This window comes from Xiphophorus hellerii, chromosome 12, assembly GCF_003331165.1.
Source record: "Xiphophorus hellerii strain 12219 chromosome 12, Xiphophorus_hellerii-4.1, whole genome shotgun sequence".
Taxonomy (NCBI): domain Eukaryota; kingdom Metazoa; phylum Chordata; class Actinopteri; order Cyprinodontiformes; family Poeciliidae; genus Xiphophorus; species Xiphophorus hellerii.
The window spans coordinates 26,103,796-26,127,124 of record NC_045683.1 but is presented as its reverse complement, the minus strand read 5'-3'; the positions used below and the strand labels follow the sequence as shown (position 1 = coordinate 26,127,124).

At 42.8% G+C, this 23,329-nt stretch overlaps 1 protein-coding gene across 1 annotated transcript; it reads right to left on the bottom strand.

Moving 5' to 3' along the window:
- Positions 1–251: 251 nt before the first annotated feature.
- Positions 252–22,263, bottom strand: lrrc75ba (leucine rich repeat containing 75Ba). Its single transcript, XM_032579209.1, has 4 exons — positions 21,394–22,263; positions 16,118–16,246; positions 9,253–9,365; positions 252–3,274 (listed from the first exon to the last, which is right to left on the bottom strand). Exons 1-4 carry the CDS (start codon positions 21,664–21,666, stop codon positions 2,677–2,679), a joined length of 1,113 nt encoding a protein of 370 aa, XP_032435100.1. The 5' UTR covers positions 21,667–22,263; the 3' UTR covers positions 252–2,676.
- Between the last annotated feature and the right edge of the window lie 1,066 nt (positions 22,264–23,329).

Sequence of the window (23,329 nt, the reverse complement as noted above, 5' to 3'; positions counted from 1 at the left end):
CCCGGCTAACGGCTGCAAGCTGAGGCGTTTCCTCGACAGCACAAACGCGTACAGCGTCCCGGCTGCCGGTCTGAAACAACACGGCCCAAACCCGGCTCCTTTAACAGGCTAATCTGGAGAAATCAATCAGATGCTTGTTATGCTTTTGCCTGTGACCCACTGCATGTTCTGACAGCAACCCAGCTGGTAAAAACAGATCAGTAAATCATTTTAACCTTACCAGAAAAAAAAAAATCACAACAAGACGTCACTTCTCGGTTTGGACAGGTTCTTTTATTGGCAGTCATTGAATGCATGAGACATATGTACACAGACCACAACTAGGAAAAGGTTTGACACTTACTGACACATGAACATAAACTGCAGAACGTTGCAAAATCATCCATATAACTTGAACCTTTTCGTATAATGTTACAACCACAAATTTCAATGCATCTTGCAGGGGTTTCAGGTAATAAACAGGAAGGAAAATTAGACATGGTCTTTCTATTTTAAAATGAAAATCTGACAAATGTGATGTGTGTTTGTATGTAGCTGCCAGTTCTCAATGAGCGATGTAGGAAATGTAGCAAACGTGTTGAGAATGGACAAAAAAATGGATGTGGACGGTCCTGAACACCTCCCTTTCACTGTGAAACATGGCAGTGGCAGTGTCATGATGTGGGAATGGTTTTCTTCTGCAGGAAAAGTGAAAGGAAGGACTTGAAACTGGTGGCAGTGGTTCATCCCTCTGCAGCCAGAGCTGCAATCGAATGGCTCAGATCAAAGCATATTGATGTGAAGTGGCTCAGTGAAAGTCCAGATCCAAATCTATTTCAGAGTCAGTGGGAAAAATTGAATATTGATGCTCATGAACACTCTTCTTCCAATCTGACTGAGTTTTAGCTATTTTGTAGAGAAAAACAGGTCGATGATAAAAGCTGGTGGAGGCACGTCACATCTCCAATGTTCTTGCCAGGTTTCTGTTGGTCTGACTCGCAAACTGAAACAAAATCTAATATAGTTTGTGGATTTAAAGTGACAATATAAGTGAAAAAGGATGAGCTGTATGAACACTTTTGCAAGGTGCTGCACGAACCAAGAGGAAACAAGAGTTTAGTCTGGGAGGATTTAATATTCCACATAAATATCCTCTGCTGGGTAACATTTACAGAGCAACTCTCCGTTTTATTGCATTATCCCATAAAACATCATCCGTTCAGTCCAACAGCAGGACTTCTTTGGGCTAAATGTTATTGTTCTTTGTCATTACGTACAATTAAATACGACTGCTGAATCAGACGAGAGACAAGACAACAGCATTTAGACGTGTTACGGACACAAATTACACAAAAATACACAAATAACACGTATTGAACATTTATTATATATCTGGTGAGCTTGTTTTGCTAACAATCATCAGCTGCGTAGCTCGTACTGTCTGAATGTGGGACACTTTCAACGTCTGCCTTGTAAATACTCAGGTACGAACTATGTGCACAGAGTATACGCTATGGAGGAGGTGAAACGTCGAATAAACGACTGGGCCTTAAAGTGCGCCGCAGTGTTCTGGTCAGCCTAGGTGATCATATAATGCTACTGCAGAAAGACTGGAACTGATAGATAACAGTCAAGGAAGTGCCTCACAACACAGGGCCACTGATATACGGCGACGTTAAGTGGAAAGGACGACACCTGTGGAGACGGACGGCAGTAGGAAGAGCGGCTTGGCCCTCCTTGCTCTGACTCAGAAGCCGCTTCGGCTTCAGGAGCCATAAATGTGTCGAAATACTGTGGCTATGACCCTAAAGAGCGCAGTGATGTCAGCTTTAATGCGAGCACAAAAACAACCAGAGACACCTCTCCGTTGTCGAGTCCTACCCGTTGTCTTCTGAGACCGCTTTGTCCGCTAAGGTGCACAAAAAAAAATATATAAAAATGACCCGTCGAAACGCAACAACTGTTTTGTCTTCTGTTCTCGTTTCCATCTGCACATGGGCTTTCACGGGTAGACACTGGGAAAGAACGTAAAAAGTCGACCAAGCAGTTTTGCCAGCGCCACGTGACGGGTCGCTGGCTGTATAGTCTGTTGAACTTGTGTCATAGCTTTTGTTGAGAGATTAACAGAGAACACAGAATGTGGAGCCTAGGCCCTGTCGGACAGAGAGAGTCTCAGTCCTGGCAGAGAACCCACGGTGGGCCGACGGTTTCCAAACCTCACTCCAGGTGTCCCCCCTCTCTCCTTCGGGATGCGGCCCCTTCGTCCAACCAACTGATTTAAGTCTCCTGGGGATTGGCTCTCGACAGAGACCGAGATGGAGCGATAGACGTGGATAAAAGGATAGAGAGAGAGAGAGAGAGAGAGAGAGAGAACTGGCACCTTGACTCCTCCAGCCACCCTCCAATGAAACCGCACCTTTTTCCCAAGAGCGCCATCCACCAACACAGTAAGTCTGCCATCCAGGCCGTCGGTTTCTTCCTCGCCATCTTACGTGGGTTAACTCAGAGATGGTAAAGATTAGCTTTAGTAGCTGTGTCGGGACAATTAGTTCTCAATGTGGGCACCGGGCTCCCTGATCGCCTGTAAAGGGTGACTTTGTCTCGTGGTGTGAGGGCAAGAGGGTGAAAGAAGTAACAGAGTGCTGCGGGGCGTCATCTCAACCGCAGCCGAAAGCTCTCCGGACGGGAAGCGGCCCATCACCTCTCACAGTAGTGTAGGGTAAAATGTTTAGAGAGCTGTTTCTCCCCCAAGCCCCACGACTCCAGCTCAAACCTATCCCCCATGTCTTCCTCCTCCTCTTCGACTTCCTCCTCCTCCTCCTCGTAGTGGCTGGGCTCCTCGATGGAGGTCTCCAGGTGGTAGGAGTACGGCTGGCCCTCCGTGTACTCGTAGATGGTGGGCAGGCTGCTCTTCAGGCTGCAGCGGCGGCGCAGCGCCACCAGCAGCGGCTGGGGCATGGTGAAAATGTCCACGTTGTTGCCCAGGTCGATCCAGGCCAGGCTGGAGAACATCTTGGGGTCCTTGAGCAGTTCGGTGAGGTCTTTGATGATGGCCAGCGTGAGGCGGTTGCCGTTGAGAGCCAGGGTGCTGAGTTTGGGCAGCAGGGCGAGGGGAGGCAGCAGCAGCCTCAGGTGGTCGTCCGTGAGCTCGGTGAAGCTGATGTCCACGGCCACCACGCTGTCCCTGTTGCTCTGGAGGTAGAAAGCCACTTGTCGGACGTCGCGGGTGGACAGGGGGATTCCAGACAGGTCCACGCTGTCGCTGGACAGCTTCTTCTGTAGAGTCGTCTTGAGACTGTAGAGGAGGAAACAAAAGGGACCCATAAAGCCTTTGAACTTACAGAGCGATCAAAACAGGTTTGGACATAGAAAGGAAAAGGATATTTATTTTGGATTAAGGAAGGATTTTATTGCATATTGTGTTTATTAGTAGTGCTATTTTAACTTTAGAGTTAAAAAAAAAAATGAAGAAAACCAAAAATGTGGTCATTCTTAATGGAGGATTAGATCTGTGTGGGAGTGCATGTATTAGTAAACTAGTATAGTTATAATTTTAGTATGTTAGCTGAATGTGTGAGGATATTTATATAAATCTGGAGCTCGCAATGTTGTTTATGAACATGTGCAGAGGAAAACATGTATTTTTATAATATCTTGATTCATGAATTGTATGTATTTTAATGTGTAGGTTTAATTATATGAATTTGGAGGTTGCGAGGCTGTTTCCATGAAAAAATACAAAAACATATAGTCTTAATGCATTTTGATTTAGAAATGTTATGTATTTTAATACATAGAAATGCCAAACCACTGAAGTTGCGAACAACTTGTAGCTATGTACTCTTGGCATAAACTCAGACTTGTTCTCTTCTAAGTTTTTTATGCATTGTCTAATAAATGAAATGAAACGATAATGGAGGTTTTGACGACACCAGCTCTTAGTGAAATCTGGTAGCGGGTAAAGCAAAGTTACACTGAAACAAGGATTTATTTAACAAAATAATAATCATTTTGCTGAAGTTTAGGGAGCCTTATTCTAATTTGACGACAACTTCTGACTCACACTTCTAAGATTTTTTTCAAAACACTGCGTTAGTGGATTAGGGATGGTAGAGATGTGTGGTAGAGCCTTGAAGAAATTTCTTCAGAGCAAAGAACTGTGTGGAAAGTCGCATTTACTGGCTGTTGTACTCCAAGTGCCATGAACTCATGATTTGCATGCCTGTTATAAATCTAGCGTGGTGGATGGAGTCTTAATGCGGTAAAAGTTCACAGTGAGCGTTGGGAGCATCATAATGACCGATGGGAAATGTTGAATTATCTAAACCAGGGGTCTCAAACTCCAGTCCTCGAGGGCCGCAGTCCTGCAGTTTTTAGATGTGCCACAGGTACAAAACACTGGAATGAAATGATTTAATGACCTCCTTCTTGTGTAGATCAGTTTTCCAGAGCCTTAATGACCTAATTATTCTGTTCAGGTGTGGTGCAGCAGAGGCACATCTAAAGGTTGCAGGACTGCGGCCCTCGAGGACTGGAGTTTGACACCCCTGATCTAAACTGATATCAACATCGACACAATATTACCACAATCACGTGATTTTCTGGGCTTTGTGACCCTGATACGCCATTAATCTCTAAAAATGAGAGTTGGAGAATATGGATGTAGAGTAGAGATACAATGATCCGATATTAATATCTGCATCGGTCCAGATATTGAATAAAAAACTAGACAGGGTATCAGTGACTATGTGCCCAAGCCATAAGGGCAGATCTATTCAGTCTAATTCTATGCTTTTTGCTCTGCTTTTTATTTATTTTACATTATACTTAGAATTAATAATTGCACTTTCTGAATCAGTTGAAAGGTTTGTTGCAGTTTATTTTTGACCAAAGTCATCAACCTGCTGTTCCTGTCAGTTTCTTTACTATTTATTTTACAACCGACTGAACAAATCAAAGCTGTGTTGTTTTTACATGTTTGACCAACCTGTTGTTGCTAAGTGTGCTGTACTGGTGCATAGCTATCAAATGCATTTTTCATTCAGTGAAGTTCTGTCTGGGTTTTTTTTTTTTAAAAAAAGAAACGTTTTACGTCAACTCAGCACTGTTTCTCAGTGTTGGATCGGTATCGACTCATACTAAATCTCAGATATCGGTATCAGAAGGGAGAAAAATGGATTGTGGATAGATGGATCTAACATGAGGCTGAGATTGAATCAGGAAGCACAAATAGTTCTCCACTCACTCACTTATTCAGACCTGGAAAACACCCAAATACATTTCAGGCTGGACAGGAACCCTGGATGAAGATGTGTTTTACTTCTCCCTTGGTGATTTCAACAAAGACATCTTCATCTGTCACCTGAGCAGTATGCTGCGCTGCTACCTCCTTCACTGAAGGCTCAGAATTTCCAGCAGAGGTGTAACACAATAGTTACTGATTAACCTTACAGATGAAATCATATCCATTATTCATAACTCCACCCGGCTCGGCCCTTTGTTCTCCGTCGGGTACATTTTGCAGGAGCCCGTCTCGGCCCACAGAGGACGATGCGGCGTGTCGAACTTGAGCTCTTCCTGAAGCAGGCTGTGATTCTGGTGCGGTGTCAGAGTGAATTAGAGCATCCTCCGCTGCCTGGCGACTTACAGTTTCATCCTCAGCAGTACCTGTCACTTCTGATGCTTTGAAGTGTTTTTTTTCCTCCCCATCATATTGAAAATAGTCACACCCTCAGCAGTTCTTGCTGTGTGGCATAAGGAGCCGGTACGGGTTTATAAAGATGGAGGAAAACCTGGATGTAGAGCAGGCAAGGTGAGAGGGATTCTAACAGCTGTCCATGGTGACATGTTTGTCAGGCTGGCTGTATCTTTTATCAGAGTCTTGATTCGGCCCTTGTTGCCTTTTTATATGACAGAGGCGTAAAACCCTAATAGCCATGGAGACGGGTTTCTCCTGAGGTGTTAATAGCTTGGATCACACAGCTCTCAGATTGATTCCTCTTTCTGCACCCAGGAAGCAGAGAAATGGTTTTCTGAGGCGATCTGTCCAGAAACTTCCATCACCTTCCAGATTCATTTGACACCAGAGAACAAGGGCGACACTGCCGCTGGTTACCAGGATCTGTCAGGTGTTGCATACTTTTCAGCTTTATTTTGGTTTGTTTTTGACATTTTTTCGAAAGATGATCATACCGGAAATCGAGCAATTCCTAGCAAACCCTAATACCAAACAGGACGTTTTATTTTAAGTTAAACCCTCGTGAAGTTTAGACAGATCCAGAGCAAAGTGCACAAACAAAACAACTACCACTAAATCTACAAGGTATCAGCACTGAGATAACATTCATAATTCAAATCCAACTCTATGGTCTAGTAACAGATGTCTGTCAAAACCATGAAATTAATTTACATTTTAAAAGCTTTTTTTTTTGCTAACAGCCTGTGAGCCTCCGGTGGGTCATCAGTCTCCATAAGTTTGAATTCTGTATGAAATTGCTGCAATGAATTATTAAAATATAAATTTTCAAATTGTTTCTGGAAGCAAAGTCAGTATAACTTTATGTGAAAAAGAATTTCAACAAGATCCAATTTTGTAAGAGTTTATTTTTCCCCCCTCGGCTATGTGTGGTGAAAAACTAACACTTTCTACTACAACATCTGCACTGACGCGAGTCCTTTCAACACAGAAACAGACAACTGGAAGACTACGAAGTGGAAAAACGTGAGGTCCATCACATCAGAAACCATCTTATTATGCTCTCATTTTAATTTCACAGTAAACACAAACACTCAGTGACGTATCCAAAACATGACCTGGGGAAACTCATTAATTAAGCTCAGCTGGATAAAGCAAGCGCTTTGGAAGAAAGAGAGAAAAATGCTTCATATCTCTTGTTGTTGCAAAGAATATACAATAATAATAATGATGACAGACAGACAGCTTTAACATCCTGCTGTAAGAAGCTGCAAGCAAATCTCCATCAGCTGTGCCAGCCCGGTGACGTTCCTCTCTGTACGCAGAGGACAGACAAACGGCTCGGCTCTTTGTGGCGCCGCTGGACGGTTCATCAATCTATCATCCAGCAGTAGCTCTGAACATTAGTCGCTCCAAATGCTCAGAATTAAACGAATCCTGTTAATCTATCTAATTAGTTTGCTTGAGTTTGGACTTCCTGTTTTTCCTTTTCTCGATTAATCAAATAGCTTGATTAGAGCAACGACCCAGAGCTGAAGCCAAGTCAGATATTAAAGATGGCAGCTCTAACTTTAACAGGGCCTCCAGTGAGACACCAACACAGAATAGTGGATAGTTGTGTTTCAACAAATCATAATTATGGAAAGTGTGGCAGCCTCTCGTCACAAAACAGCCCAGGTTTGTCTGAGTCATTCTCACACATGGATTTGATCTGAACTTTTGTTGATCCATTTGGATCATTTTCCCCTCTGAAAGGTGAAGCTCCACATCAGTCTCAACTCTTCTGGGCTAAGAGGGTTTTTTTCTCTCTCAGCAGAATAATTAGCTCCATCCATCTTCCTATAAACTCTCTGACTTTTTAGCCCCTGCTAAAGAAAAGCACCTCACAGCATGATGCTGCCATCACCGTGCTTCACAATGGTGATGATGTCTTCAGCGTAATGCAAGGCTGAAATGGTTAACCGTTTTATTCGAAATGACTCTAATTTAATAATAGATCAATTGTTAACTGGAGTACACAGATAAAGAAAAGGCCATTTGTTAAAAAAAACAACCCAGTCAGAGCAGAAATTAAACCAAAACAGTACAAATATATACAGTATGTATATATATATATATATATATATATATATATATATATATATATATATATATATATATATATAAAATAATGAAGATTAAAAAAACACTTCTATAGAGAACTCCTTTAGTGGCCTAGTTCTAGCTTCACCTGGATCAAATTCTGTAAAAACATTTTTAAAAATCTAATATAAGCATTTTTTGTGTCCAATTATTAATTGGTTGATCTAAAAAAAGCTTTTCACATTTTCACGTTGAAAGAATTTCTTTGGTTTGAGATGCGTCCCTTGCTACAGATGATCAAACATACACCAAATAAATTGTATTTAACATGTTCATTTTCTTATTCAAAAAGGAACTAAAATAATCAAACAGAAAAATCGATCACTTTGAAAAGCGTGAGACTGATGTGCAGCGTTAGTTTTATACCACATGATGTTTTCCATGGACACCAATGTGTTTCATTTTGCCACAATCTGACCAGAAAGCAGCTGGAGACACATTTGTTCAGAGTAGCTTTTAATTAGTTTGATTTTGTTTCATGTTTTATCTCTCCTTCAGTTGTACCTTCTGACTTGTAAAAAGTGCTACAGAAATAAAGTTACTTGCTACTTTTGAACTGGTGAACAACGTGGCTTTTGTCTACTTCACATTTTATCACACAATTACGAACTTTGAGTTTGCTGTGTGACAAACTGAGTACGTGTTTCCTCTCAGTAATAACGAACACGGATGTGAAGCCCTCACCCGGGGGTGAGTTGGGGACAAGGCGAACAGCAGGCTGCAATTGTCTCGTCTCTTCAGCTCTGACAGATTTTTGTTGTCAAATGCAGCAGCAGGTGAAGCTGTCAGACCTCCACCCCTGCATCCTCTCTATTAGTATTCTGTTTTAGGGCGGATTTCAGTGTTAATGATTCATGTTGCTGCTGCTGCTGCTGCTGTCTCCACCGGCATCAGCCCATCCCTCTGCAGATTTATGAAGCTCCCAACATGACTAAGTGAAAAAAGAAACAGCTATCAGCTGAAGAATAGTTGCCATCGAATGTATTTACAGTCTCAAAGACGCTGTGGGTGTCAGATTAATCTTTGATCCTTTTAATTTTTTCGGGATGAATTAAACTTCGGCGAGCGCAACAAAGCACAGCTCACGCACATCGACAGCTAGCTCTATGATCCTGTTGATGCTCAAGTGACTCATAATGAACCTGTCGGATACCACAAAGCTCATATTGTCTTCATTTCTGTTTTATGATATGAACGACTACTTTTAGTGTCTGCGAAAGCATCTACAAAAGAACTGCGAAGGGTTTTGTTCCAAACGGGATTGGGAATCACTCTGTAATGAAAATCTACATTTTGTGGAATAACTTAGGTTTGCGTGAGCAGAAGGGGAGAGATTCGAAGAGATATCAGCGCCGGCTGAGGGCACCGAGCGCCGCTCCCTGTTGTGCAGATCTGCAGATTAGTTACAGACTGGATGTCTGGACACGAGGGCTTACCAGGCCTGGGATTTCCGCCTGGACATGCTCTTCCTCAGCCACTTTGAGTGCGGGGTCAGGTGGTAGATCAGCTGCCTGCAAATCTTATCAGAAGACTTTATGGTGTCCGCATCCTGCAAAAAGGAGAGCGAGGAATTAAAAAACAAAATAAAAGTAATAAAAGGAGAAGGTTGAAGCAGTGAGAGGAGAAACAATCGTTGGAGCTATCAATGCAAAACTTCAATTCATTTCCAAAAAACGCGTCGCGCGTTATCTTTCACATGAAAAAGGAACGGGGACAAAATAAGGTCCAGCGTTTCCTCGACGCCTTGAGCGAGTGCACAACAAAACCCAATTTAGCCGCCTCGTTGGAGCAAGAAAATCTAATCACATGCCGGGGGGAGAAACACAAGAAGCGCGGCGAGGAGGAGAAATTAAACACAGCTGCGAGGGAAAACTGCAGAATTTAGGTTAATATCAGTTCAGGAGACACTGGAGGCCACAACCTGGGGAGGATGATGAGAAACAAACTGTGAAATAGATTCATCTTTTACTGCAGAAGCATAATCTCATGCTGCAAAACTTTGAACAATGCAAGCTTTAATTTCAGTGCAATTACTGAGTCAGGAAAAAAAACACATCCCACGTCGAGGAGCTACGGTTTTTAAAATGCGTGGCCCAATAATTGGTAGCTTTAAAATAAATTTAACAGAAACATCTTTTATTTACATCTTATGCTTTGAAGTTGATCATTTTCTAGGAATTGTGAATAAAAAACACGGGACTTTTTGTTTCTGTTGGATAACAGCAGGAAATGTTGGGGTCACCGAGTCTCCATGACAACCGCTGGACTCTATTTACAAGCCAACAGGTTGTTTTGGAGTGATGTCAGAAACGAGCCTTTCCTGTCCAACCGTCAGAAAGGAAAACATGGGGTCATCTGCTTGAGATTTAATCAGCTCAGCTGAGACAAAGGCTGAACCTTTATAGGAACACACACACTGTGTGGGTTTGGTGTGAGACGACTGGAAACTGTTAGGTATGGTGGAGGATCAGTGATGCTGTGGGCCTGTTTGTTAGACTGCATTACTATTACACAAGTGCATCTGATTTTAATCCATTGAAGAGTTCTTATTTTAAAACATAACGTCTTTAACCTAATTCATTAGAGATGGTCTATTTATCTACGTACATGCAGGGAACAATAAATACAGAAATGGCTCTTCAGACATAAAATGGGCCACTAGTTTTGTTTAAAACTATAACTCCTTGTCAGGATATTTTTTTTATTTTAAATAAGAGCAGATGAGAGGGAGTGGCATCTACTGTGGACTCACTGGAGTTTGGATGTTATGAATAATGAAATCCAGGTTATGAATAATGACATAGGATTGTGTTTTAAAGCTGCAGTATGAAACTTTTATACACAACACGTTATAAAATATATTTTTTAGGATTGACTATGTTTTGACAGCATAATATAAATCGGCCAATTTATGAAAAGATTAGCCAATTGTGAAGCCGTGTGAAGAAATGCACTGCTGCCTAACAAAAACATCCAATCAGAGCCAGGAGGCGGGTCTTAGCGCTGTCAATCAACCTTGTGAATATGCTGCTAAACGTATTTAGCAGCATATTGAGAAACGACTCACTGTTAAAGAAAACAGGATGCTAACTAACCTTAGCATTCATGACAGGCTTTGCTGAGGGGGAGAAGTTGTGTCGGGCATGATTGACAACGCTAAGACCCGCCTTTGGACTCTGATTGGTTGTTTCTAGTCAGCACTGGGAGTACTGGCGGAACTCAGTGCATAGGGATTACATCCCTATGCATTGCATGACAGGCCCCTATTGTTCTACACCTCAAAATAACTGCCGCTTCCTACTACCGTTAATGTGGCTCGTACCGCTGCGTGGCCCCTCACAATATATATATCAAAACGTGCAGCTCAATCCCGTGAGGGGAGCTATTACTTTTGTTGGCATTTCGAGTAACTGTGGCGACATAATTAACAAAAAACGAGCCAAATTTAACTCAAAACAAAAGTCTAACTGACACAAAACAGTGTCAGTTAGACTCAAAATAGACATAGAATTTAGTCTGCCTCTCTGAGCTGCTCTTTAGAACCACAGTGATGGCAGAACGTCAGAACTACAGACATGGTGGAACAACTGCTATAAACTCATCGCATCTCTGAATGGTGCTGTTTATGTTATATCTTATATGCATATCATCAAATGGTGGCAAAAGCAACAAAAATCTAGTGTGCTCTGGACTTAAGATGGAGTACATGCACACATATTCATGACATACTTTGATTAAACTAATTTATCTCCAGTGTGATTCCAGTACCAAAAAATTAACTTTATACCAGGTGAGGAAACAGGAACAGGTCTGAAAAACAGCCTGTGTGCTACACTCAAGAGAGAGATTCATTTGATGCATCAAAGAGTGATGTCATCACTGCTGATGTCATTGTTACCAGTAGAACTGAACATTCTACTGATGCATTAACATCAAACACGTTTTGAGCGTCAGGCGAGTCTGGTTTATATTCAAAGTCTATGTGAAGCGTTGGATGCGCTAGATTTGTCAAACGGTTCAAATCGCGCCGCGCTAGAGGCTTGAAGCGCGACGCAGTGGCCCTCGACGCGCCTCCACATAGACTTTGAATGCAAACCAGCTGCGCCTGACGCTCAAAACGCATTTGGTGTGAACGCACCATTATATGTCCAGTGTCACATTAGGTCAGTGCTTCTCAATTCCAGTCCTTAAACCCCCTGCTCTGCATGTTTTAGGTGTGTCTCTGTTTCAGAACAGCTGTTCCAGAACAGCATGACCTCTTCTGCAGTCATCAAGTACTGCAGTAGCATGTTAATCACCCACAGATTCAATCCAGGTGTGTGGCAGAAGGGGAACACCTAAAACATGCAGGGCAGGGGGGCCTGAGGACCGGAATTGAGAAACACTGCATTAGTTCCATCATATTAGGACCAGGTTTTGGTCCTAATATGATGGAACTAATGCAGTGTTTCTCAACTCATTGGTTTGGGTCAGGGGTAACATTTAGAGGTAAGATGCTAATTAGGTTTTAGTTAGGGTTAGGGTTAGGAATAGACTAATATTGTTTGGGGTTAGGGAAAATGTGTGGATTAGGCAAAATCACAGCTACTAAAATGAAGGAAATCAATGCAAAGTTCTAATATGGGTCGAAATAGTTTTGACAAACCTGTACAGCATTTTGTTTTCTAAATCATTATACACAATGATGATATAATATTAGGGTGTTTTTCTGCCAATTGTGTAGCTGCAGTCCACTAGTAGTCTAATGTGTTGAATGTGCTGAGACACATTCAACGCATTAGAAACCAATCAGAACCAAAGGTTTGCCTTTTGGTTCTGATTGGATGTTTCTGGACAGTAGCAGAGCTAGATGCATTTTCGCAGATTCTCTGTTTCATATTCTACTGTCAGACACTTTTAACAAATATTCATCCATCATCTAACACACTTATCCTTGCACACACACATTCACACCTTAGGACAATTTAGAGAGATCAATTAATCAAGCAATTAATGCCGAGTGTTAGCAAAACCTAGGTTTGGATAGTGACCTAGGTTAGTGCCACCTGGGTGTGGGTCGGCGTAAAGGCCGAGCCGGGCATAGATTGGCCTTCACGCCAACGCCAACATGAAGCCCCTTCATGCAACCAGTGGAGGTTGGTCGCATGGACGTATGTCTTTCCTCGGACCTCCATGTTTGTGTGGAGGTTTGGCTTTGCGTGGACTCCTCTGATTGCAACCTGGGTGTGGGTCGGTGCAACGGCCGAGCCAGACTATGCATGGAGACCCCTGGTTGATTGGAGGTCCGTATTTCGTTAGACCTCCCTGATAGATTGGAGGTCTGTCTTTCCTCGTACCTCACTGATAGATTGGAGGTCTGTCTTTCCTCGTACCTCCCTGATAGATTGGAGGTCTGTCTTTCCTCGTACCTCCCTGATTGATTGGAGGTCTGTCTTTCCTCGTACCTCCCTTGTTGATTGGAGGTCTGTCTTTCCTCGCACCTCACTGATAGATTGGAGGTATGTCTTTCCTCGTACCTCCCTGATTGATTGGAGGTCTGTCTTTCCTCGTAACTCCCTGATAGATTGGAGGTCTGTCTTTCCTCGTACCTACCTGGTTGATTGGAGGTCTGTCTTTCCTCGTACCTCACTGATTGATTGGAGGTCTGTCTTTCCTCGTAACTCCCTGATAGATTGGAGGTCTGTCTTTTCTCGTACCTACCTGGTTGATTGGAGGTCTGTCTTTCCTCGTACCTCCCTGGTTGATTGGAGGTCTGTCTTTCCTTGGACTCCTCTGGTCGTAGGGAGCCTTCTATTTGCAGGGGGACCTCTGGTTGGGTGGAGACTCTAGGACGGTTGTTTTCCAGAGCAAGTTTTAACTTCACCTTCAGGTCTGCAACCTGACCCTGCAGAGATTTCACCGTTTCCTCCTGTTCTTTGAATTTTGAAGCTTGCTCTGTGTGACTTTTGAGCTGCTCCTCGTATTTAAGTCTCACTCTGTACTCTTCTACCATGACTTCTATCAGACCTTTGTTGCGGGAGGCGTATTTTTCAGCCTCCCTCTTGAAGTACTCCAGCTGTTGAAGGATGCTCTTGTCGGCTGTAACTTTGGTAGAGCAAGAAACCTTTGATGCAGCTTTAATCTCTGGCACGTTTCTTTCATGTTCACGTTTGACTCGCAGGTGATGTTCTTTTACTACCATAGTTTGCAGTTTCTCAATCTCCTCCTGCTGTGATTTGACTTCAGCCTGATATGCAATCCTTCGGTCTCTTTCCTCATGGAGATCAAAAGTCTTACTCTGCAGTTCTTTTTTGAGATCGTCTACCTGCTTTGTGAGATCGATGACGTGTTGGCTTGTTTCTTCCACAACTTCCACTGAGGGGGTGATCTCGAAGCCAGCAGAGGGAGTTGTTTCCTGCTTGACTTCCAATGATGTTGGACTCTCAAAGTTGCCAGAAGGACCTGATTCCCCCTGGATCTCTACTGATTCATCTTCCGGCTTAATGGGGCTGTCGCTGTCATCTTCAAAAGAAATGACTTCGTCGTAGTCGACTTGGATGTTGAGGTCCATCATGTCGAGCCATGAAAGCTCAGCTGGAAAAGCTTCATGTTCACAAACAATCTGTTGTTGCTTCATGTCTATATTGTGGTAAATTCTTGCTTCTCTGAAAGGCGTGTAATATCTGGAATCGATATCCCGCTTGTTTCAATTAATTTCGAACTTGCTCTGAAGAGTGATCTGTCGCGATAGAACTGTGGAACAGGTCTGAGAAAACTCTGTCTGCGAGCTACATTCAAGAGAGAGACTCCTTTGTGGTATCATAGAGTGACGTCATAACCGCTGATGTCATTGATACCATTGGAATTGAACATTCTATCAACCTTATTCCTGGGAGGCTTACTGGGGAAACGATTAAGGGTGTTACTTCCGTCGCCCACCAGAAGTAGAAGTATTTCATTGTAATTTGGAGGGTTTTTGGCTAATCTATATTCATGATAGAAGTTACATCTCTGTTTTCAGTTATTGTACAATATTTAGTAAACTTGTTTATGGACACCGTCTGCTATCAGAGAGCTATTCAGTACAGAGGGTTGTAATTATGAGCTTAATCACGGGGAGCAACAGTGACACCGCGTTAAGTTTTGTAAAAGAATTTCAAAAGAAAAGCCTAAATATTCCTCTCAGGGTAGTGCTAACTAATATTTACTATCTTTTTTCTCTCAGGTTATTGCACTGCCCTGCTGCACAAGACAGTAAATTAACCTTAGCACAAACCTTTGCATTTTATTGCCCCCATTAGCATTAGCCTTTTCCCTAAAAGAAGCTTTTAGCTATTTTTCTTATTTATTAGCCATGCTTAGTACACTGAATGGAGTGATGCTCCACATGCTACTGACAGCATTTTGGCTAATGTTAGCAGTTTGGCTCATTTTAACTTGTACACTAATTTCAACATACTGAATGGCATAAGTCCATGTTACTCAACATGTTTGTCAATCTCCACATGCTATTAAGTACATTGTAGCTTACTTTAGCATTGATGCTAATTTGTAGCATCAGAACGTCCACGAAGTGTGCCAACCGACAGGCACACTTTGGCAGGCTTCGTTAAAATTTCTTCAGAAATGTTCTAGTATGTTTCTTACTATACTGTCACAACACAGTGGAGTAAAAACAAATATGTAGATTTGTTTTTTTATATAGGTTACATACTCTGAATCTGTGGAAATTAGCACCAGACCTATAGGCTGGTACAGTGCATCTTTCCTTTTAATGTACATTACTCATTGTCCCTGTTTTAAATACATAAAATCTAAAATTGTGAGCAACCTTCGTCCATGGCTGCCCCAGACATCAGACCAAATATGACCTAGCATGATCTAGAGAGACTGTTCAAAGTTCCTCCTCTGTCTCTAATGCAAGCCCGTAAAATATTAAAGCAGATGACTAAGCGCTGTCCTACTGTTAAAATAAGTTTGTACAAACACAGCCAGCAGGGCTATTTTTCATCACTGAGTAAATGCACTCAAATTAAAATGCTGCATTTTTCAAAATGATTAACTGTGAGTTTCATTTTCTTTCCTTGCGGCTTGGTGCTTTCAACTTTCCTTGTGTTCATGGATCGCTCTATTTTTGGGTTTGAAAAAAAAAAAAACCCACACACATCAAAGAGAGTAGCTTGTGGTGCACAGCGAGGAGAAATGCAACATCCGTCTGCAGGAAAAAATACCAGCCTCAGATTGGATTGTTTCTCCAGCCGAAGAACCGATCATTAATAAAAGTAAATGTCTCGCATCACGGCGCACACGGGGCTTACTGACCTTCTTGGGACACTGCATCTCTCGAGCCAAGCTGAGCAGCAGTTCGTGTGAGATGGGGTCCACCAGATTGAGGAAGGCGGCGTTTTTGTACAAGATGTCGTTCAGCGAGGCGCCCTCCAAACCCAGGTCCTAGCGAAGAAGGCGAGATAAGAGAAATGAGGAACAACACAACAACAGCGAAAACGTGACCGGACCAAAGCAGGTCATGACTAACACTCCCAACGCTTGGCCTGGCTACAGGGTGAAAGGAGCGGGATGGAAATAGGTGCCTTCTGTGTCGGGGAAGGGAGAGGAAAAAAGGAGTGCTTTCCTTTAAATATTCATTAAAAGAGACAAAGAGTTTTTCATCTACAGTGGACAGTGAGATCTGGGGCGGCGTGTCAGCGGGAATGTTACCCGAAGACAGCGCTACAAATATTGCTAGTCAGAAGTAGGACTGGGCATTTATCGTATCGTTTATCATTTATCATGATAAGCTTCTTAACAGGATAAGATTTTGATTTATTGGTGTCACAATAAAATCATAGTAATGATGTTTTAAAACCCCTAAAACTGTCAGGATTTTTAAAAATTTTCCCCACGGTTTGTTTAATAAAGCTGTATCAATAAATATCAATGAAATCACATTTCTTTATGTGAGTGGTGACTAAGGCTGGACAATAAATCAATAACAGTAGATACTGAGACAGACACATGATTAATATCAATAGATAATACATCTGATAGAATTTTCAGTAAGTTTACTGAATGTCCAGAAGCGCTCTGCATTCTGGGAGATGTAGGCAGAGGAGAGGATTTAGCTGCTCAGCCTCTCACAGCGAGCTAAGCAAGGTGAAAGCCATCAACTTACTCGCTCTTTGGTTACCTAGCAACAACCTGTTGCTAACTCGCGCAGCAGCAGTTTCAGGTTTCACCACCGTGCCTCATAACTTCTTAAAAACACGAAATGGTGTGGAGTGAAAAGTTTGGCATTGTCTCAGATGTTTAAAACAAAAAAAATGGATCAATAATTATTGATATCGACCAATATGAAACGCTGATGTTGCGATACGTTTTTCAGCCATGTGGTCCAGCCATGCTGGTGTTTGAAATGGGAATGTTTTTCAAGAGTAATATTTGTTCTTGTGGGACTATAATTGAGTCATAGATTTACAGTTACCTAATAAATAAGTAATAAACAGTTCTCATTGTCACTTTTACAGTACCACAAAAAATGGTCATAAAACTAAAAAGTCCATGTCGCCCACCCCTAATCAGAATGCTACGCTCACTCACAATTCGCACTAACTCGTAATAATTTGAGTCTTTCAATGATGAATTCAGACCATTCTTTTTCCAGGTTGGAGTTTTTAAAAAACAACAATGTAACCACCGTAAACCTGACTTTATATCCTCTTTCACGGTTTTATCAACATGTCCACATCGTTGTGCTGCTTTAATGAGAGAATAAAGCCTTCGAGTGCATCCATGCAGCACGCACATGCGTGCTCAAAAGCATCTGCATGGATTTTCTGCCCAGCGCATTCGGCGTGGATTATAACAGACAGTCTGAGTGGGCGGCTGGCAAGCTCCCCTTTTTTAACAAGGGCAACAGTAAACACAGACTGAATCCAAAGCAGAGGAGAAGAAGAAGCTGCTGCCCGTCTGAGAAGGAAGGTATAAAAATATACCCCCCCCCTCCTCCATCTGTCCGTGTTTAGACACGATCAATTGTCATTTGCAAAGCGTGACATGACGGAACAAATCCTTTTTGCATCTGCAGGCGACACTCAGATCTCTGTTTCCTTCCTGGAGCAGAGCGAACACTTCTGAGAGCAGAATCTGTCATAAATCCGCTGAAAAGCATCATAATGTAGAGATAAATAATAATAATAAAGAAGGAACAGATTATGAAGAGAGAACAAGGCTGCACGTGTGTCCCATATGTCGCACGGAGGCCAGCCAGTTTCTCTTCTTCTTGTCTTAATTAAGGAGGTGCCATTTCCCCCCCCTCCCCTGTATGGAGACTTCAGAGTAATTAACACAGTATTGAGCGGCTAAAACGCAGACCCAAACAAATGAGATCCCCAAGGAGATGCTGCTAGATCTGGATGCACCTACTTACATTTTAATGCAACATGTCATAGCAGGTGAGAAAAGCCTTTAAAAACAAACGTCTAATTAAGATCTGCCCATGTTTACTCGGTGTCGCTGGATGCTGCTGCCTATTCCATGTCACAAGTGGAATGGCTGGAATATGCAGCAATTAACATCAAATGTAAAAAGAAAAATTAATAAAAAGAGTGGGGTTATTTTTAAATTGCGTGTATTTTACAGGTTGGTATAATGCGTGCGGCTGTTAAGTGAAAAGGCTGCTTGTTTTCTTTCAAAATAAAAGAGTGTGTTGTGGATTTGGAGCCTGGAAAGCCAGAAAATCAAATGCCAAGAAGATCTCTGAGAATATTAGTGAACACAAAGAACCACAAGGACCAAGAAACACAGCAGACAGCGCCTGGGGGACGTTGTGGAGATGTTTAAAGGCAGCATTATTTCACAGAACAACATCCTTAACTTTGGAGATTTCACCGGAGGTGGAAATCCATCGTCAGAAAGTAGAGAGAGAACAGCACAACAGGAAACTAAAAAACAAGTAATATAGATGTAAAATTGTATTATGAAAACTTTCTGGCCTATATTATGATAAATGTAATGATACATCATCTCTAGAGCAACAACATACGCTGCTCTAAAAATGACCCTATCGTCAAATAACACCAGTACACCAGTTGCACTAAGTAGTGCACTTGTGTCGTTAAGTAATAAATAATAACTGCATTCAATCATGTGTTTCAAATTTATTGACAATTAAAGATGATGGTAAAAAAGACAAAGTTCAAACAGCAAAAGTGCCAAAAGTAGTGTCAGATTTTGGGGGTTGCAAACATCATTAGCTCCATTTTTTCACTCTTACAATTTATATTTTTAGAATTTTCTGCCAATGATAATCAACGATAACATAAATGCCCATTTATATTTCAAAACCTGCCACCTGAGTTGACAGGCTGGGGTAGGAGAGCATTCATCAGAGACGCAAAGTCCTATGGCAACTTTGGAGAAGCTGCAGTGACCCACATGGTGGTGGCTGCATCATGCTGTGGGGATGCTTTTTGCAACAATTTGGGGGGAAAAAAAATGTGATTCTAAATGTTCAAAGCAGGGAGAGCCATACAACACAAGACCTACAGCTTACACAAATGCACACCACACATTTGCAAAAATCTTTCTTTCCACTCACCGATTAAGTGCTAACCTATCAAATAAAATACACTTATGTTTGTATTTGAAACGTCACAAAATGTGAAATAGTTCAAGAAGAGAAAGGAGAAAGTACTTTGCAAAAAAAAAAAAATAGACTCACACAGAACAAAGAAAGTCTATGCTGCAGAGGCAAGGACAGCACTTAATGTTTTTTTTATATATATATTACTTCTGTGACCTTATTCCTTGTAGTAAAGAGTAAATATAACCTTTAAAGAAGCATTTGTTTTTCTGTTGAGGTAAACAAAGCCGCAGGCAGGGCTTAAATTGTCGCAGGGGAGGGAGATAGCCATTAAATGTGGGGAAGCGATAAAGAGGCCATGTAGCTGTAATGGCAGCATTAGAACAGCCTGAGGAGAGACACGAGTCTGCCTATAGAGGAGGAAACAAAGGCACGGACGCACGGGGGTCGGCGTGCGCGTGGAAATATCCAGAGCCCATCAGCCGGGGAGAGAAAAATTAAATTAGAGAAAGCGTAACGACACACACACACACACACACGGCGTGCGGCTTGACCGGCTATCCTTTCGAATCTCATGTCAACGCGCTGTGCATCTTACCGCTCTGAGTCACGAGAAACGGTGTGTCACAGGTACGCTGCTCGGAGAGCGGCCTACTTTACATGCAAACGAAGCAGAGAGGGGAGGGGAACGAAACAGAGTGATGGTCAAAACCGCACAAAGAAAGAGGCCAGGGTGGAGGTGAGTTGGGGTCAAAGGTCAAAGGGATCAGGAATCGAAGCCCAGCCTGGATGACAGCATCATAGTAATTCAAACTAAATATAAAACACGGTCTAATAGGTTTTACAACAGAAAAAAAGATCAAATGTTCCCCCTGCATATTGATCGTGATACTTTTAATACTTTTACTTCTCATATTTTTTTTATGCAACAGAAACGTGGCAAAAATATCGACTAGTTAAATTTAGTCTTAGATGCACAGAAGGTCTTAGTTTTTTGCCATTCTGCTGTTTATGGTGTATCACTAGGAGTAAATGAAGCTGATTAATTGGTTGGCTGTTTCCTCTGGTAACTAGCCTGCAGTCTGCTGCTTTACCAACATGTAGTTGAGAATATTTGTTTTAAAACAGCAATACCACAACTACATGGGTGGATGACTTCCATATAATGGCTGTAAATGTTTTTCCTCACTGGAAATGTTTCCAAACTGCCAAATACTGCTGTATTTTCCAGCAGTAAGGAAAATACAGGAAATAACGACTAAAACGGCTAAAGTAAGATGGATAACAAAGAGAAACGAGGAAAAAGAAAACAACAAATGATCAAAACTACAAATCTAGGAAAAACCAAAACCCAAAACAACCCAAGACTCAGGCAAAAGTAGATCCCACATTACCAATGCAACCAAATCTAGCACCACATTTTCATTGGATTATCGGACAGCTAATTTATTGACCCAGATTTCCTGATACCTGAAACCGATCTTATCCATACAGGTCTGAACATCAGCCACCGTCCTCTTTTGCTCTGTGGTGAAAGCCCGCTGACTGATGCATCCGCCCACCAGGTCGCCTGGTTGACAATAGTCACCCCACTGTTAACAACTTACCAACTCTGTCATTTTATTTACCAGCTTTACAGACCAAAAGTTAGCACTGGTCAAAATTATACAGCAATCGGCATGTCATGTTTTTTAAAAATGGGTGATCGGCCAGAAAACTGCAATCGGTGCGCCCCTAGATTGGACTCTATGAATGAAGATTTTAGAGTAGAGAAAAGTTGAATGTCCTTCATCTACTCCAACCCTCTCACATGAGTGCAGTCTAATAATAATCAATTTGACCAAATCCGTGCCCCCCCAACTGCCCACCCCTTGAAAAAGTTTCTGGCAGCGGCCCTGGCTTGCACGAGACTAAAAGTGTTCAAACATGCCAACATCCGCCCCTCATCTGTTGCTCCTTAACGAGAACAGGATGCGTGGTGGTGATGGGCGCCTGACCTCTCCGTCCCCTCCTTTACCTTCCTCAGCAGCTTGAGCACGTCGGTCGCCTGCTCGATCCTGCGCTCGCGCAGCAGCTTCTGGATCTCCTTGATCCACGCCACCCTCCTCATGTAGGGGCTGTGGTTGGCCCTGCGCAGCATCCCGGGCAGCTTGTCCGACTTCAGCATCAGAGCAAACAGAAAGTCCCCGCCGCCCCGGCCGCCCTCCCCGGCGCCGTCCTGCAGCCTGCGCCGCTTTTTGGAGAAATTCTCGTCGTCCAGGCTGCTCTGTCTGCTCAGTCTGGAGCCCATGGCGAGCCGCGCGAGGTGGTTGTGCGCGCGCAGACGGCGTCTTTCTTTGATCGAGGAAGGGATGCAGCTGCGACAGTGTTACCAGAAGGACAAACGCATGACACGGCCCCGGTTCCGACGCTCCTCGTTGGGTTCCGGTAAACAGCGCCGGGTTCGTCTGGAGCTGCTGCTGCTGCTGCTGCTTGTCCGGGGCTGAGCTTCGACACAACAAAATAAATACAGAGCGGCGTTTTACGCGTCCGGCCCAGGGCTGCTCGCTCGGCTACGTGCGGTACGTGTGATGCCTGGGATGATGAGGAGCTCCGACTGCTTCATCCTCCGCTGCTGTTTGGGTTTGTGTAACGCGGGGCGTCTGACCAATCACAGCGTCTGCAGCCCGCTGAGCATCTCTATAAAAACCCCTCGGTGCTTCACGGCAGAATAAAATGGTCAAACTTCAGTTTGTCAACGCGAGAAACACAACAGTCAACAACGAGCAAATGTTGTACTTGTTTTTAAGATTTAAGATGTTTTTTTTGTTGTTTTTTTTTACATGTTGGCAGCAGAATCTGGGGGGAAACAAACAAAGATTTTAAAAACGTAACGAAAGATACACAGAGAAAGAGAAAAACATAAACAATGACATTCAATAAATAAAAACCCTTTTTGAAGAAATATTGATGGTTCTTTTCATTTGGTGCGGACAGTCCAAAATGCATGGAACTAAATTGCAAACATCTTTTTTCTGTTTTTTAAGGTGTGGTTGCTACGGTGATTCCAGTCTGTTTCTCAGCAGCAGGTTTAAAATCACACAGAATACAAAGATCAGCACCAACAGCTGCTGCTAACCGTAGATCAGGGGTCTCAAACTCCAGTCCTCGAGGGCCTGTGTCCTGCAACTTTTAGATGAGCCTCTGCTGCACCACACCTGAATAGAATAATTAGGTCATTAAGGCTCTGGAGAACTGATCTACACAAGGAGGAGGTAATTAAGCCATTTCATTCCACTGTTTTGTACCTGTGGCACATCTAAAAACTGCAGGGCAGCGGCCCTCGAGGACTGGAGTTTGACACCTGTGCCGTAGATGGTTTCGAATGGCAGAAAAATCTGGTGCTTATTTATTGTGGGTTTTTAAAACAAAAAATAGTACTACTGATGTTTTATGGAAATTACGATTTCCAAAACTTCTCTCAGCTCTCACCAGTGTAGGCTTTTCTCACCTTTCAGTTCTGCTGGACACCAACAGGCAAATACGTCGCAACTTGTTCAGACTTTTTCCATTTTCAATTCAGATGAATAACAGACGTGACACCTGTGTGTAGGCCGCTGAGCTTCCCCCTCCATGCTGTCGCCGATCCAGCCTTCAAAAGGCCTAAAAGTATATATTATTACCAGCTGTTGAAACAAGCTCTGCTCTCTCCCACCGGCCATTAGACAAGTAGGAATTTCTCTTTTGGTCAGTCCAGTTGTCACTTTGCTTTTATACAAGCTGTCAGATCCAATTAGCTTCTGCCAGTGCTCTTTCTTTGAGGAACTTCTATGGCCCAGTTGGATCAGTATCTGTTTCCATGGGCCCACACTGACAGGGGGGAGGAGGAGAGGAGTGGCGCCCCAGGGGGGGGCTTCAAACTACAAAGTAGACAGCTATCAGTAATTTCTCCTGCCTCTCCAGCCTGATTCTAT